The following is a 15,155-nucleotide window of genomic DNA, read 5'->3' on the forward strand; positions in this document are numbered from 1 at the left end:
GGTTTCTCCTTCTTCCACTTTAAGCTATGTTACCAAGAGACTGAACAGGACTGACCGTATAAACACTATGACTACAAGAGCAGGTTAGAGGCTAGGAATCCTGCAGCAAATAACTTACCTCCTGACTGCCCAAAGCCTGCCCACCATCTACACACTGAAGTCAGGAGTGTAATGAATGCTTTCCACTGGTCTGGATGAGTGCAGCTCCAACAACACACAAGAAGCTTGACACCATCCAGGACAAAGCAGCCGCCTTATCAGCATGACATCTACAAACATTGTTTTCCTCAACCATTGATACTTAGTAGCACCTATAAGATGCACTGCAAAAATTTACGAAGGCTCTTTTAACACTACTTTCAAGAACCATGACCACTTCCATCATGAAGGGCAAGGGGAGTAGATACATGGGAAGACATTTCCCTCCAAGGCACTGACCATCCTAACTTACCGTCTCTTCAGAGTCACTGGGGCAAAATCCTGGAACTCCCTTCTTAGTGGAATTGTAGGTCTACTTACACATGGACTACAGCAGTTTAAGAAGACAGCTCACCACCACCTTCTCATCAGCAACTTGAGATGGCTGATAAATGCTGGCCAGCCAGCAGTGGCCGGACCCCATGAATGAAATGTTATAAACATGCTGATTACAAAGCTTAGCATACTTCCCCATTGCCACATTTCCTCTTACTCATTCAGTCTTGTTGCAAACTGCTGCTGCATTTGCCGAATTGCTAAAGGTGACGAGCAGTTTAACCTTCGAGTAAAAAATGAGGTCTGCAGATGCTGGAGATCACAGCTGCAAATGTGTTGCTGGTCAAAGCACAGCAGGTTAGGCAGCATCTCAGGAATAGAGAATTCGACGTTTCGAGCATAAGCCCTTCATCAGGAATAAGAGAGAGAGCCAAGCAGGCTGAGATAAAAGGTAGGCAGGAGGGACTAGGGGGAGGGGCGATGGAGGTGGGATAGGTGGAAGGAGGTCAAGGTGAGGGTGATAGGCCGGAGTGGGGTGGGGGCGGAGAGGTCAGGAAGAGGATTGCAGGTTAGGAGGGCGGTGCTGAGTTGAGGGAACCGACTGAGACAAGGTGGGGGGAGGGGAAATGAGGAAGCTGGAGAAATCTGAATTCATACCTTGTGGTTGGAGGGTTCCCAGGCGGAAGATGAGGCGCTCCTCCTCCAGCCGTCGTGTAGTTGTGTTCTGCCGGTGGAGGAGTCCAAGGACCTGCATGTCCTCGGTGGAGTGGGAGGGGGAGTTAAAGTGTTGAGCCACGGGGTGATTGGGTTGGTTGGTTCGGGCGGCCCAGAGGTGTTCTCTGAAGTGTTCCGCAAGTAAGCGGCCTGTCTCACCAATATAGAGGAGGCCACATCGGGTGCAGCGGATGCAATAGATGATGTGTGTGGAGGTACAGGTGAACTTGTGGCGGATATGGAAGGATCCCTTGGGGCCTTGGAGGGAAGTGAGTGTGGAGGTGTGGGCGCAAGTTTTACATTTCCTGCGGTTGCAGGGGAAGGTGCCGGGGGTGGAGGTTGGGTTGGTGGGGGGTGTGGATCTGACAAGGGAGTCACGAAGGGAGTGGTCCTTGCGGAACGCTGATAGGGGAGGGGAGGGAAATATATCCTTGGTGGTGGGGTCCGTTTGAGCAGTTTAACCTTCCTATGACAGCTTCTTAGTGGAGGCCCAACTGATATGACAGCCTGTGGTTTCCTGTAATGAACTAAAAATTGTGATTGCCATGGTTACCTTTAGACTCAGAGAAAAGAGAAAGAGAGAGAAAGAAAAAGAATAACAGCACTGAGAGCTGTGTGGGTTTTCGGAAAATTCCAGTTTCTTTATTCATGGGCATCTATTGCCTGTTGCTGGCTAACCAGGGAATCTATTGATGGGGCTTCTTTGTGACCTACTATGTATGAATCCTCCTACTACCTACCTACCTTTGATTCAACTACGTGGGTGGCATGGTGGCACAGTGGTTAGCTGCCTCTGCTAACCTCACACTGCTGCCTCACAGCACCAGAGACCTGGGTTCAATTCCTGCCTCAGGCGACTGACTGTGTGGAGTTTGCACGTTCTCCCCGTGGCTGCGTGGGTTTCCTCCGGGTGCTCCGGTTTCCTCCCACAGTCCAAAGATGTGCGGGTCAGGTGAATTGGCCATGCTAAATTGCCCGTAGTGTTAGGTAAGGGGTAAATGTAGGGGTATGGGTGGGTTGCGCTTCGGCGGGTCGGTGCGGACTTGTTGGGCCGAAGGGCCTGTTTCCACACTGTAAGTAATCTAATCTAATCTAAATGACTTTTCAGTCTCCTTGTGGGGAGGGGGCAATTAAAAATTAATCGCATCGGTATGGAACCAACGTCATGTCGAGGTTAGAGTCAATGACAACTGCCCTAAAGGATGTTAGTTAACCTAATGAATATGACTCTGTATACAGCTGCACCACACTGTAAACCTGACTAACAATCTTAAATTAGATTGTCAAAATAATTCTTAGCATACTCAATTATTAAACAAGTGATCTCCAACCATGAAACCAGATATAATGTTGGATAATGTATTCAGAGTTGTTTGGGTTCACTCAGTACCTTGCTTGTTGCAAACAGTTGAAGGGATATGTGGTTTAATACAATCCATCAGACTATGGGATGTATCACTTTGACAATGAACTTCACATATAACTTTACAGACTTGTGAAAGAAACAGAATGTCTTTCTGACTTGACGGCAGCACCCTGCTAGTTGGGAATGCTTAATAACAGCTCAAGCCGCGGGGAAAACATGCTGGGCACAGTGGTGAGCTTAGTCCTTTCCATGAGCATGCTTACTGTACATCATGCACTGAACTGGTTGGTGTAACCATTACCCCGCAATGTGGCTTCAATGTGCCTTACATATTCTCTGAGCAACCTGTTCAGCAATGTTATGACAGCTGGAGTAGCGAAGTGGCCCTCCAGATCCAGAGGTAGGAACACTACCACAGTGAGCAAATGACTCAGACTCTGACTCTATTTACAAGATTTCTGATAAGGCCAATTCATAGTGAACAGAACAAAGACAGAAATTGCTGGAGAAACTTAGCAGGTCTTGCGGCATCTGTGGAAAGCAAGTAGAATTAACATCTCTGTGAACGAAGGGTCTGGTGAGTCTTCATTGGAGTTCTGATGAAAATTCGCTGCTCTTGAAACCTTAACCCCGCTTTCTTCCCACAGATGCAGTAAGACCTGCTGAGTTTCTCCAGCAATTTGTTTTTGTTTCCGATCTGCAGTTCTTTCTATATTATACCCATGAAATCTCGTGAGTACATTAACCGGTGAAGGCAGTTCCGGACTCGGGCTTTGCATGGGCCAAGAAAAATGTATTAGGTGGTTTGGGGTGGGAAAGCACTGGGGCAGGGAAATGGTTGAGGGATCAGCTCTTGGCTCATTTCCCCAGCAAAGGATTTCACTAGCCAGGAAACCAAATGAGAGCTGTAACACATTAAGGGAATTAAATGTGCAGCGGTTTAGAAGCATCTGACATCTTACATATGACAGCGAGGCATCGTGAGACATTTCCCCCACAAGTACTTTTGACTAGATAAGCAATTGGGCCAACTTTTCCGTCCAGTCTAGCCGCATTTTGCCTATAAAGTGCTAAAGTGAAAATTACAAAGATCTACGCATGTGACTGGCTATGCCTGGCACTGAAGTGGGCCTTTATTTTAATCATTGGCTGAGATTCTACTTAAACCACTATTTTCCAAATAACTTCGAGTCAAGTGATGATTGAAGCAGCATGCGAGCAATTATAATGTGTTGGCAGGCACCTTAAACCAAAGCAGCGTTCACTCAGTGTTCTAACACAGAACTTTTTAACTAACCATTGCTATTCTTTGAAGTTTACATAGAGAGTTACCACTTTGTCTGCGGTAACCATTATTGCTAGCCCTCCCAAGCGTGCAGGGCGCTGACTGAGATTAATTTGCATTAAAGGGTTACATTTTCCTCAGCTCAGTTGAGAAACATCAAATATTTCGCCTGCCAGTAACCTTGACAGTGCGGGCGCCCTGAAGCTCGGCAGGGTTTACCTCGACTGTTCAAACAGCCCTGCAATTCCACTTCCTGAATTTTTCATGGAGACACTTTGATAGCGCGCTGGTTTTCCTGGCTCCGGCTTGCAAAGGTTTCATTTTACAACAGCAACATCTCTCGGCTGCATGTAACCGAACGGCAGCGTTTTCCCCTCCCCCCGGTTTTTTGACAAAAAACAGGTTAACTTTAGTTTCAGACATTGTACTGAGGAGACACATCCACAAGCTAACGTGAAAATTAAATAATTTGCGGTCCATCTCTTTGCCCCCAATTAGTTCAGAGTGGTTAATGTAAGCTTAGCTCTGGTATACTTGTGGTGTCCAGAAACACTGGTGTATAGGATACCTCCCCAGATGCTGGTGACTGGCCACTGGTGTCTCGGGAGGCGTTCTTATGCTAATCTTGTTTCGTCGCCTGGCTTTCACAGTAGAGAGAGATAGAGAGGCAGAGCTGTCGCCTTTAAGAACGTTTTGCAGTCTGCATCTCTCACAGTACATGACGACTGAATATTTCCAGCGCTAGCTGTCATTCAGAGTGTAGAGAAGCATGCGCCTCGGAGAATGGAGTTAAATGATTCAGGCAGTGTGGTTTTAACAGCTTACCACTCCTATTCTCCATCAAGAATACCAATCATGGATCAAAGCTGTGTAACTGAACTTCCTTCAAGTCTTGGTCCCACACACAGGTAAACGTTCAAATCTGCCGTGAGACTGATGTATTATGTATAAGTCAATATTCTCTGTCATGAGAACCTTTTGTTTTTTTTATCAGATGCTGGACGTGTACTACCTGCGTTAGATGACCTACCTGATGGTTAATTTCTTTTTATTGTGGGGGAAGAATTGCATTGGAGGGGGTGAAGCTTTATGTGTGCTAAACACTGAACAATGGAGATGCTTCATGAAGTTTATAAGCAAAACAAGTTAAAAATCTGAGATTTTCTGCGTTGATCTTTCAGTAATCCAGTTGGGGTTGCTCCAAAGTCATTGTTTTACACGACTTGTGTTATTCAATATTTGTTTCACCATTTTCCTTTCTTTTTTCCCATTCCCATTCCCATTTCCTTTCCTTTCTCAGTTCTCTGGGCTCTTCCTCCTTTGTCGTCCAACTCTCTCAACCTCTTTCTCCCCCCCCCTTCTTTTCTCTTTCCCACTTTTCCCCCTTTCTTTCTCTCTCTGTTGTTTTATTTAAAATTTTGCTTTCTTACTTTCTGCCATTTTCAGATTTCTGCATCAAGCCTCACATGGTTATGAGTATATCTGTCAGTGCTGGAATCAATGGTGCCTGCTGTACTTACTCACCTTGAGTTATCTCACAACTCCTTTTGAATGTTAATAATCTGAGGGTTAATCCTTCAGGGACTAACACCTCTATCAAAATCTCAAAAATCCAGTACAATGAGATCCTTGTGCATCTAGAGATCAACGTTTCAGTAGGTGCTAATCATTCTACCTCATGACCCCCTTCAGGATATGGAAAACTAAATCTCTTCAGTGTGAAAGGAAGTGATGAAAACCATTTTTAAATAGTAGACTATCTGAGAAAAGAAACTTGCGGACATTTCAATATGGTGGCTGTTCGTTGGGTTTACTAAGTACCTAGTTTGGCAGTCATGAAGCCATTCAATATTTTGGCCCAAGACAAATTGCTTGGGATATTTGGAAGGAAAGAAAGAAAGGAGGAATCCAGGGTCCGTATTTAGAGTGCCCTTGACCCATGTTGAAACACTATGTGTAGTTAACCCCCACTTTCATGTTCACTTCTCATGCTGGATCTCTTACCTATCTCTTTGCAGCCTCCAATTGATTGACTTTGAACCTGCCATTCCTAACCTCCAGTTTTGCTTTCCTCCTCCGGTCCACAAATGTCATCTATCCAAAGACAGCTGTGGTGTGCGCCTGGTTTCCTTTCCAGGCAACTTTACACTAAGCTGGGTCCATTGAAAGACCCAACATTGATCTAGGCCAAGTCTCACTGTTCAGGCACTGGATTGGGGGTATGGGATAGTGTCTCCATCTACCCCAAAAAAGCTCAATCTGCTTCCTACTCCCAACGAACATAAGGGTAAAGTACTCAATTTATTCAGTGTTTGTGACATGGATGCTTCCATTTTCATTACCACCTTAATAATACACAATGATATTTTTAGGAATCTAGGGTTCAACAAATATTTGCCTTTCCTCAGGTAATATTTAGGGGATATTCTCTGCAACTGCGTAGAAAAGTGTGATGTTGGAAAAGCTCAGCAAGTCAGGCAGCATCCGAGGAGCAGGAGATTTGACGTTTCGGGCATAAGCCCTTCATCACGTTTGGATGTGTGGACTGATTTAGTGTGGGATGAGTTGATTACAGTCAGTGTGTCAGTAACTGTGTTATCGTTGACCTCAGTGACTCTGAATAGCGTGCAAAGGATGTAGCTATGGTCTCTAACCCTATATTGTTACTCAGTGGTCTTGTAATGGTCAGAACAACTTGATAAATAAAAACTGAAAGAACTGCAAATGCTGTGAATCAGAAACATAAACAAATTGTTGGAAAATCTCAGCAGGTCTGGCAGTGTCTGTGCAGAGAAATCAAAGGGTCTAGTGATCCTTCCTCTGGACAATTGGGATTCTCCTGCTCCTCGGGTGTTGTCTGACCTGCTGTGCTTTTCCAGCACCATACGCTTGACTCTGATCTCCAGAATCTGCAGTCCTCACTTTCTCCCACAATTGAGTAGATGTTGGGAGAGAGAAGGATCAAGCTTGAATGTAATGAATCACATTGAAAGCTGAGTTGGGAGTTTAAGTATAGCCAGTGGTCACTTTGATGAGGAACAACAGCATCTCTTCACTCATGGGACCATACCGTAGCATCAACTAATTCTCCTACGAGAAGAAGGAGGAAAATAAAAATCAACTTCTTTTGAAGGCAACACAAATGTGATTTACACTTCTTTTTCCCTTTGAGTTCCGCAAACCTTATTATGGCCAGTGACAAATCTATTCTGACAGCACCTCATGTTCGTTGACTGAATAATAGATGTATCGGACCTCAGTGACCCTTTTAACCCTGGCTAGCTTTTGACCTTTGCCAGCTGTCATGTTACCACATTGTTCCATTAGTGACTGGTGATGTTGAATGGGGATAATGTAAGTAATCTCATTCAAGTTCCAGGGTTGACCCTGCAGGGTATTATTTTAAATTAACCTGTTAAGATGTGTTCTGTTGCCCCTCCATGGCCATCATATGTGGAGGTGGGACTTCAACCTGGACCTTATTGGCCAGAGGTAGGGACACAGCCACTATGCCACCAGACCCTATAAACTGGACTGATACAACTTTCCATGAACATTTAGAGAGTAATCTTTGATAATGTTCCTGAATGGTTAATTAGCAGGAACTCTTTTTGCCACTATTTTCTTTCCTTGTCAAATGAAGTTCCTCACTTCATTCTGGAGTGTCATTCTACAACAATGTGAATTTATATAGCATCTTTTAGTCCAAGAAAATGCTTCTAAGTTACTGCCTATTAGTACTTCAGACAAATATTCATTGTTTTAAATGGAAGTCCATGCAGTGAATTCCAACACAAATGGCACCACAGCTAACCCCAATTCTATCTTACCTCATTAGCTACCTCGGCATATTTTCCACAGGTTTACTCAAAAGCAGTCCAGAAGCACCCTGACACTCTTCCAACCTTGGCCCCGGGTTGCTGAGGTTCATCATTCTTTTTACAGCTGTGATCAACTAGCTTAGCACAGACCAGGAATTTAATGTGGGATCTTTGTGGTTTTCATTGCTCAATATCATAGAAGGCAATTATGTTTACGTAAGATGCCACTGGAGGAATCTGTGTTACCATACTCTTGTAGGAAGTGGAATTTCAGCAGTAAACCTCAATAACTTTTTTCAAAAACTTCCTTAGTAACGACAGAAAGCAATTGCGTCAAGTGAGATCCAGCACTTGGCAATGATATCTTGTGCTACTGCGGTCTTACTATTCGCTAACAAGAAAATAGTTACCAAGAATGCTAAGAAGATTGTCCATTTTGATCTTTGCATTAAGCTTGAGTATGGTTTATGCAATTCAAACATATTGTATGCTTTCAAATTATGATCAGCCTTTTTTTCCCATTGTAAGTTCAATTGCAGATCTGATTATATCACACTGGAAAGTAGATTTAAGAACAATAAATTCAGCAACAAGTGAAGATAGATTTATCCTGAGCTCCCCTGTACTGTGGGCCAGGATCTTTTGTTTGTAGCCCCAGTTGTTGAGACTCGGGTGGCTGCTGGTGTAAGTTTTATGGGCAGTGGGGAGAGACTTCTACAGGTCTAAAGTCAGGGAAACACAGACACAAAATGACTTATGGAGACACAATAGGATGTGAAACCAGTGCCTGAAAAAAATAAAGTCAGACTCACAAGAATTTCAATATTGACAAAAAATGTATATAAAGCATATGTGGCTGGAGGGAAACTTAGGAACAATGATTGGAAACTAACAGAATTGCAACTTTTAACCTCTACCCCTTTCAAATCTAAGTCTAAACCTTTCTTTCAAATTAGAGGTTGCTCCCTTTAAAAGTTTAGCATTAAAATAACAAGAACGAAAATTTTCAGAAAATTGTTTTTTTTAATTGTATCTTCACTGTTGCCATTTATGTTCATAGAAGGTAGGCTTTGCAAGCGTGATTGTATGTATTGCCTATCCTTTTTAGTCTCAGGTCAAAAGTATACAACCTTCCTGAATAGGAAGAGGACCAACTCCATCAATGTGTGGCAATTCAGTGACCAGGAGAATACCATTAAATTTGCAATGTCAGAGTGAACGTCCCTTTTGAAATAAACCAGTTGAGTTGGTTTAACATCTTAACCTAAGCACCTTGTACGGTATACCTCGTATAATGGGACTTGACTCCATAATCCTTACAGGCAGGAGTACTCCCAATTGAGAGAAAACTGACATGTCAATACAGGGAAGAGTTTTGTGCCTTATTTATGACTCATGGTACATGCCTGTTACTCAAAGAGTGAACAAAGAACAATACAACACAGGTTCGGGCCCTTTGTCCCTCCAAGCCTGCACTGACACATTTTGCCAACGAGTGTAACTCACTACCACAGGGAACATTTGAAGTAAATGGTGTAGATACTTTTAAGGGCATGCTGGGCAAACATTACGGAGAAGGGAACAGAATGTTACACTGATTTATTTTAGCTGAGGAATGATGGGAAGCAGCTAAAGTGACGAATGAATTTGTTGGAACAAATGACCTATGTAATTGATAAACCATGAGTTATGATATGGGTTTAGCTCTCTTCCACTTGAATGATTAGAGGTGATGACCAGTTCACTGCTTGTGACTTCACCCTCCCACACATACTCTGTGTTCTTCATATCAGTGACCATTGCCTATGAGACCTCCTTAAATAATGTCAACAGTGAGAAGTTTCAAAGTTCTACTTCAGTGCGGACCAGCTCTCTGCCCTCACAAACTATCATGTCTTGTGAGTGCTCAAGTACTTTTGATAGTATGGAAATGTGGAGGACATGTATAGCAGCATCTAAACAAACATGCATAATTTTATTTCTTCTCCTTTAGAATAAGTTTTTCAGTGAGGATAGAAGCTTCTCTTGGAGACTGCATTATGAATGTGTCTATTGCTTTCAGCTGTTCATTCATGTTGAGCATTCAGAGAATTGATGGGTTGCCCTGACTACATTGTGTGAGATAGTAATAAATGCATAACAGATAGAGATAAAAATGCTTTATGGCATTATGGCAAGTACACTTGGATGAAAGTCTAGAAATAAGGGATAATTCTTTTGTTATTTTATCTCCCTTTGTACTGAAGACAACATAATACTCATGGGCGTTATTTCCTAGGTGTCAGTCTGTATTGGTCTCCTTTCTTGTGGGGAGGTTGGTTGATGGTATTTCTTCATTCACCTATATCGTGTGGCACTGTTATCAGTCCTACAGCTGCAGTGGCTCAGTGCCACTGAGTAAAAAGATTGTGGATTCATAATCTCATTTCAGCGGTCTGAGCACCTACTTGAGGATGAGAACCTAAAGCCAGATTTATTCCCTTGGCTGGATGTAAAAGATTCCATGAGACTACCCAAGATGGTGAATGGAAATTGGTCCCTGTGTTTGGGCCAGTACTTATCTCCCAGTTAACACACAGAGAATATTTGGTCATTATCTCATTGTTTGTGGGATCTTGCATTGATAAAACTGCGTCATTTCTGACATTACAATTACAGTTCAAAAACACTGTGTGGCATAAAGTGCTCTGGGGCATCCTAAACTCATAAAAAACTGCTGTGTAAATATAAATGATTTTACTTTTTAAACCTGGAAGCTATAGGCTGTTTACTTGCAAGTTCCTTTGAACACAGCCTGTCCTGCAGTCCATTTTGAAAACAATAAAATTCCAAAGTTCTGATTCTCTACAGGTGATGAACACCTGCAGACAGTCAACTGGGAAGAGATTGATGTGTTAAATAAATCCAGGTTTGTCTATTCAGCAGACAACAGCCACATGTAATAATTCAGCTGGATTACCTACTGTGCACTGTTTCTATTTACAATCGGTCTATAACGGAATTTCTAACTCGCATATGAAAGCCAAGTGAGTCCAAGATGATTAGTGCAAGTATTTTGAGGCTTGTAAAACCCAGATATACAACAACATGATTGATCAGTTAATGAATGTCCTCAGGTGTTTTGGAAGTACTACTATTGATGGTAAAGAAATCAGGGAAACACCCTTGCTCTCATTACCATTGTAATGTACTGAGGACACCACAGCTGTCTGAAAGCATGCAGAGCTTCCGTCAGAGTCAACATGAATTTTCAGAACTGAAACCAGCTGCCTGTCGAATTTTCCATTTGAAGGGATTTTCTTTCTGAGATGGGACTAATCCAGTAACCTTTATTGCTCCAGGGATGTTTGAATCTGTTAATTGATATGGGGCTGTTGGTTGTCAGAGGCATATGGACCAAGAATGAGTGAGTAAATCCATTTGATTGATTATTCAACATATGATGTAGTAATAGCGCGAGGCATGTCAAATAAGCAGGGTCTGAACTGCATAGGAATTAGCACCAAGAAAGTATCATGTTTGTGCATCAGTATCTTATTCCAAATTATGTCCTGCAATTTTCTTCTGTCTTTTCCTTATTGATGCTATTAATTAATGGTTGAATATGGCTCCATGTTTGTGATTTGTTCTCTGGTACCTTATCACAGTGCAAATTTTGTATATATGAACATAGACAATGAATGTTGGCATTCTGTTTAACTTCATGGTAGAATCACAGCTTCATCTCAATGTTGCATGTGGTCAAGTGCTTCAACTAGTTTTGAGGTTGGGTTATTCTTGTGTACAAAATGGCTGCTGTTTAACAGCAAGATATCCATAACCTCCTATCATCCTGCTCCAAATCAGTTGAATTATTAGTGTTGACTGAGGGAACACTCTCTAAAATGTTTGGAACATTTTAACTGCATTCTAATCCTAATGTCATTTGGTTAGCACCATCTGAAATGCTAGACAAGGGGATCAGATCCTTTGTTTTTACACTGCACCTTTGATATAGAGAACTTGTATTTATTTCTTGCCTTTTAAGGATCCAACCTATCACAGCGAGCTTTGCTGCCAAAGAAGAGATGTTAAGCTTGAGTTTTACCAGAAGAAGCATTATCTGAAGGGACTGTTTCTGTGCTTTATGATTGTATGACTCTATCTCTAATGCCTCATGGTTAAGTGGTATAATCTGTTTCAGTAATGCTGGTTGAAAGATAGATATTGGACAGAGCACAAGGGGTCATCGTCTAGGTTTCTTTGAATGGTGGGTTAGATTATATTACCCTAATCCAAGAAAACAGTTTAATTTAACATCTCAACCTGACAACATCTGATCTGACAGGTTACCATGCCCTCAGTGCTGTGAGAAAGTGTCAGTCTGCATCAGGGCTGAGCCAATAACATTGTGATTTGGAAGAGGAAATGCTACCACTGAATTGCGGTTCACTACACTCCACATGATCTCATGAAATGGCTGAAGACAGTGCAAACACTGAACACATTATTCACTAAGTCACTAGATACTACTCTCGATCATCAGTAAAGTGATAGAAGGTGTAATTGGCAGGTCCACATCAATAACCTACTCACTGCCCAGTTTGGCTTCTGTCAGGGCCACGTAGCTCCTGACCTCACTTCAGCCTTGGTTCAAACATGGACAAAACTGCTGAATTCCAGAGGTGAGGTGACCGCTTGACTTCAAGGCTGCATTTAACAAAATGTAGCATTGAAGAGTCCCAGCAAAAATGGAGTCAGTGGGGATTGTGGGAAAACTCACCACTGGATGGAGTCATACCTGACGCACAGGAAGATGGTTGTGGTTGTTGGAGATCAGTCATCTCCGGTCCAGAGCATTTCTGAAAAATGGTGTTGTAGGCCCAACCATCTCCAGCTGCTCCGTTTAGTAACTTTTCCTCCATAAGGTCAGAAGTGGGAATATGCAAACATTGACAAGCAATATTCAGCAGCATTTGCAACTCCTCAAATATTGAAAGCAGTCTGAATTAAAATGCAGTAAGACCTGGACAATATCCAGATTTGGGCTGGCAATTAATTTGTGATAAGTATACTATACAAATGTCAGGCAATAAGCATCTCCAACAATAGAGACGTTAACCATGGCTCTTTGACATTGAATGACATTACCAATGCTGAACCCTCCAGGATCAACAACCTGGTGTTACCATTAATCAGAATCTGACCTGGCCAAGCCATATTCATAGTCTTTCTATAACAGCAGATCAGAAGCATTTTGCAGTGAGTAACACATCACCTGAATTCACAAAGCATGTCCACCATTGGTAAGGCACAAGTTCAGGATGCGATGGAATTCTCTCTATTTGCCTGAATGGATACAGCTTGTAGAACTCTAAAGAAGCACAATTCCACCCAGAGAAGGCCACCCACTTGACTGGAATCCCTTCAACATTCAGTCCCTCCATTGCCAACGCTCAGTAGCAACAATGTGCACCATCTGGAAGATGCAGTGCAGAAACTCACCAAAGCTCATTTGATAGCATCTTCCAAATCAGTATCTACTGCCATTCTAGAAGGACAGCAGATACATGGAAACACTACCACCCGTAAATTGCCCTCTAAGCCACTCAACATCCCGACTGGGAAATATATCACAGCTTGTTCAGTGTCACTCGGTCAAAATCCTGGAACTCCCTTCCTTCCTGTGAGCATGGTGGGTGTACCTACATTCCAAGGACAGCAGAAATTCAAGAAGGCAGGTCACCACCACCTTCTCATGGATAAGTTAACGGCTGGCTAAAATTGCCTGCCTAGCCAGTGATGCGACATTCCATCAATGCATTTTTAACATATGTAAAATTCAGTTCAACTTCTGCATTGACATCATAACCTTAACTGTGTTTATCATCTTGTGCAGGGAGTAGGAGGCTATGTTTGAAGGTTATTGTGTTCAACATTAATGACTTTTATTGCTATTCCCCTCTGATAAGTTGATGATGTGAAGGCAAAGCGTCAAACCTGCAAGCTGCTTTGTCTGACAAGCATATGATTTCACACCTGGAAATATGTCTGAACCAAGCAGTCACTCTTTTAAAAAACACTAGAAATGGTCACAAATAGCATTGGGCTTGAATTGGGTTGCAGCACTTGCTTGAACAGACCAGTGGCAGTCTGTGGTGCTAGCGTCAACCACTTATTTTTGGCTTACTTGCTACTGTGCCCCGGAGGTAGCTCACTGTTGTGGAGATAAGGGAGATTGCAGTGTTTAGAGTGATCTAATAGTCATTTTTATGGAGCCAATTGCTCTTAATTTTTTGCATTGAGTTGCAATCTTCAATAATCTCTCGAAGGAAGGAGAATTTAGCTGCTGTGTACCTGGGGAAACTGACCAGAATGCACACTGTGAATGCTGTAGTCAGTTGCCAACTAAAGGAGACTTAAGCATGTGTTGAGGACCCAAGATGCATAGGTGTAAGTGAGCCTAGTACTGACCCAATACAGGGTGTCCTAGCCAATTACATAATGTACATGGCACAAGTACGATATTTGGCCCAACCAGTCCATTGCACTCCAGCCTCTTCCCATCTTTAGTTATTTAAATTATCACTGTAACCCTTTATTGCTTTCTCCCTGTTTCACTTGTCTAGTTTCCCCTTAAGTGTATCCTTACTATTCACTTCCTGTGCCAGCAAGTTCTACTTTTTTGTCACTTTTTTTTGGGTGAAGAATTTTCTTTTGAATTCCCTATTGAATTTCTTTATCACTTCTCCAGTTTTGCTCTTCCCCACAATACAAACATTTTCTCTGTGTGTGTCTCTCTCTCTCTCTATCTCTCTCTGCACCCACTCTGCCAAAACATTGTGGAAGTTTAATATGACGTGAGACGATCTTGATTATTTGAAGCCACCAGCTCTCAACTATTTAGATGAGGTACATGGTTGGCTTTGACTGCAACTGCTCCATGACAGAATGGAAGATTATTGTCAAAGTAAGTTTGGTTCTGGTGTAACATGCTTCTATTTATCTTGCTGGCAGTAGATTTCTCTGTTCATTAAGAATAGAAAAGTCAGTTTCCATATTCTGACTTGGAGAACAAAGAATTAAAGTTTGGAGAGGATTTTGTTTTAACGTTTTGGGTGGCTGTTATACAGTCGGTATAAAATAAAAATGAGCAACTAGTGTTGGATAAATCAACCAGATGCTAAATCATCTAGTTAGTTGATCTTGTAGTGCAACCCTTCAGTTGGTATCTGTATTTGTGAACAAGGGAAACATTTATCACTATCCATTAAGTCCTGCTGGAGATTGTGGACATGGATAGGATTAGAGTTGGTTGTAAACTCTTTCCATTCCCCAAAAGCCTCACAATATTCAATATGTAAGATTCCCAATAAAGAATGTTCACCTGAGTGAGGTGCCAGAGGTATGTACAAACCCCTTAGAGAATACTTGTATGATGACCCCTGTCATGAAAGGTGAATAAGGTGAGGGTAAAGTTACTGCGCTCTGCTCTTGTAAGTTTTTTTGAATTGAA

General features: G+C 42.3%; 1 protein-coding gene across 1 annotated transcript in view; it reads left to right on the forward strand.

The window, feature by feature from the left end:
* The first annotated feature begins 4,474 nt into the window (after window positions 1-4,474).
* The window catches only part of LOC132815085 (rho GTPase-activating protein 28-like), a 166,987-nt gene continuing 156,306 nt past the window's right edge, over window positions 4,475-15,155 (forward strand). The window contains exon 1 of the mRNA XM_060823825.1: window positions 4,475-4,747. Coding sequence (XP_060679808.1) covers window positions 4,623-4,747 — 125 coding nt within the window. The 5' untranslated portion in view covers window positions 4,475-4,622. The remainder of the gene's footprint in view (window positions 4,748-15,155) is intronic.

Source organism: Hemiscyllium ocellatum, chromosome 4 (assembly GCF_020745735.1).
Source record: "Hemiscyllium ocellatum isolate sHemOce1 chromosome 4, sHemOce1.pat.X.cur, whole genome shotgun sequence".
Taxonomy (NCBI): Eukaryota; Metazoa; Chordata; class Chondrichthyes; order Orectolobiformes; family Hemiscylliidae; genus Hemiscyllium; species Hemiscyllium ocellatum.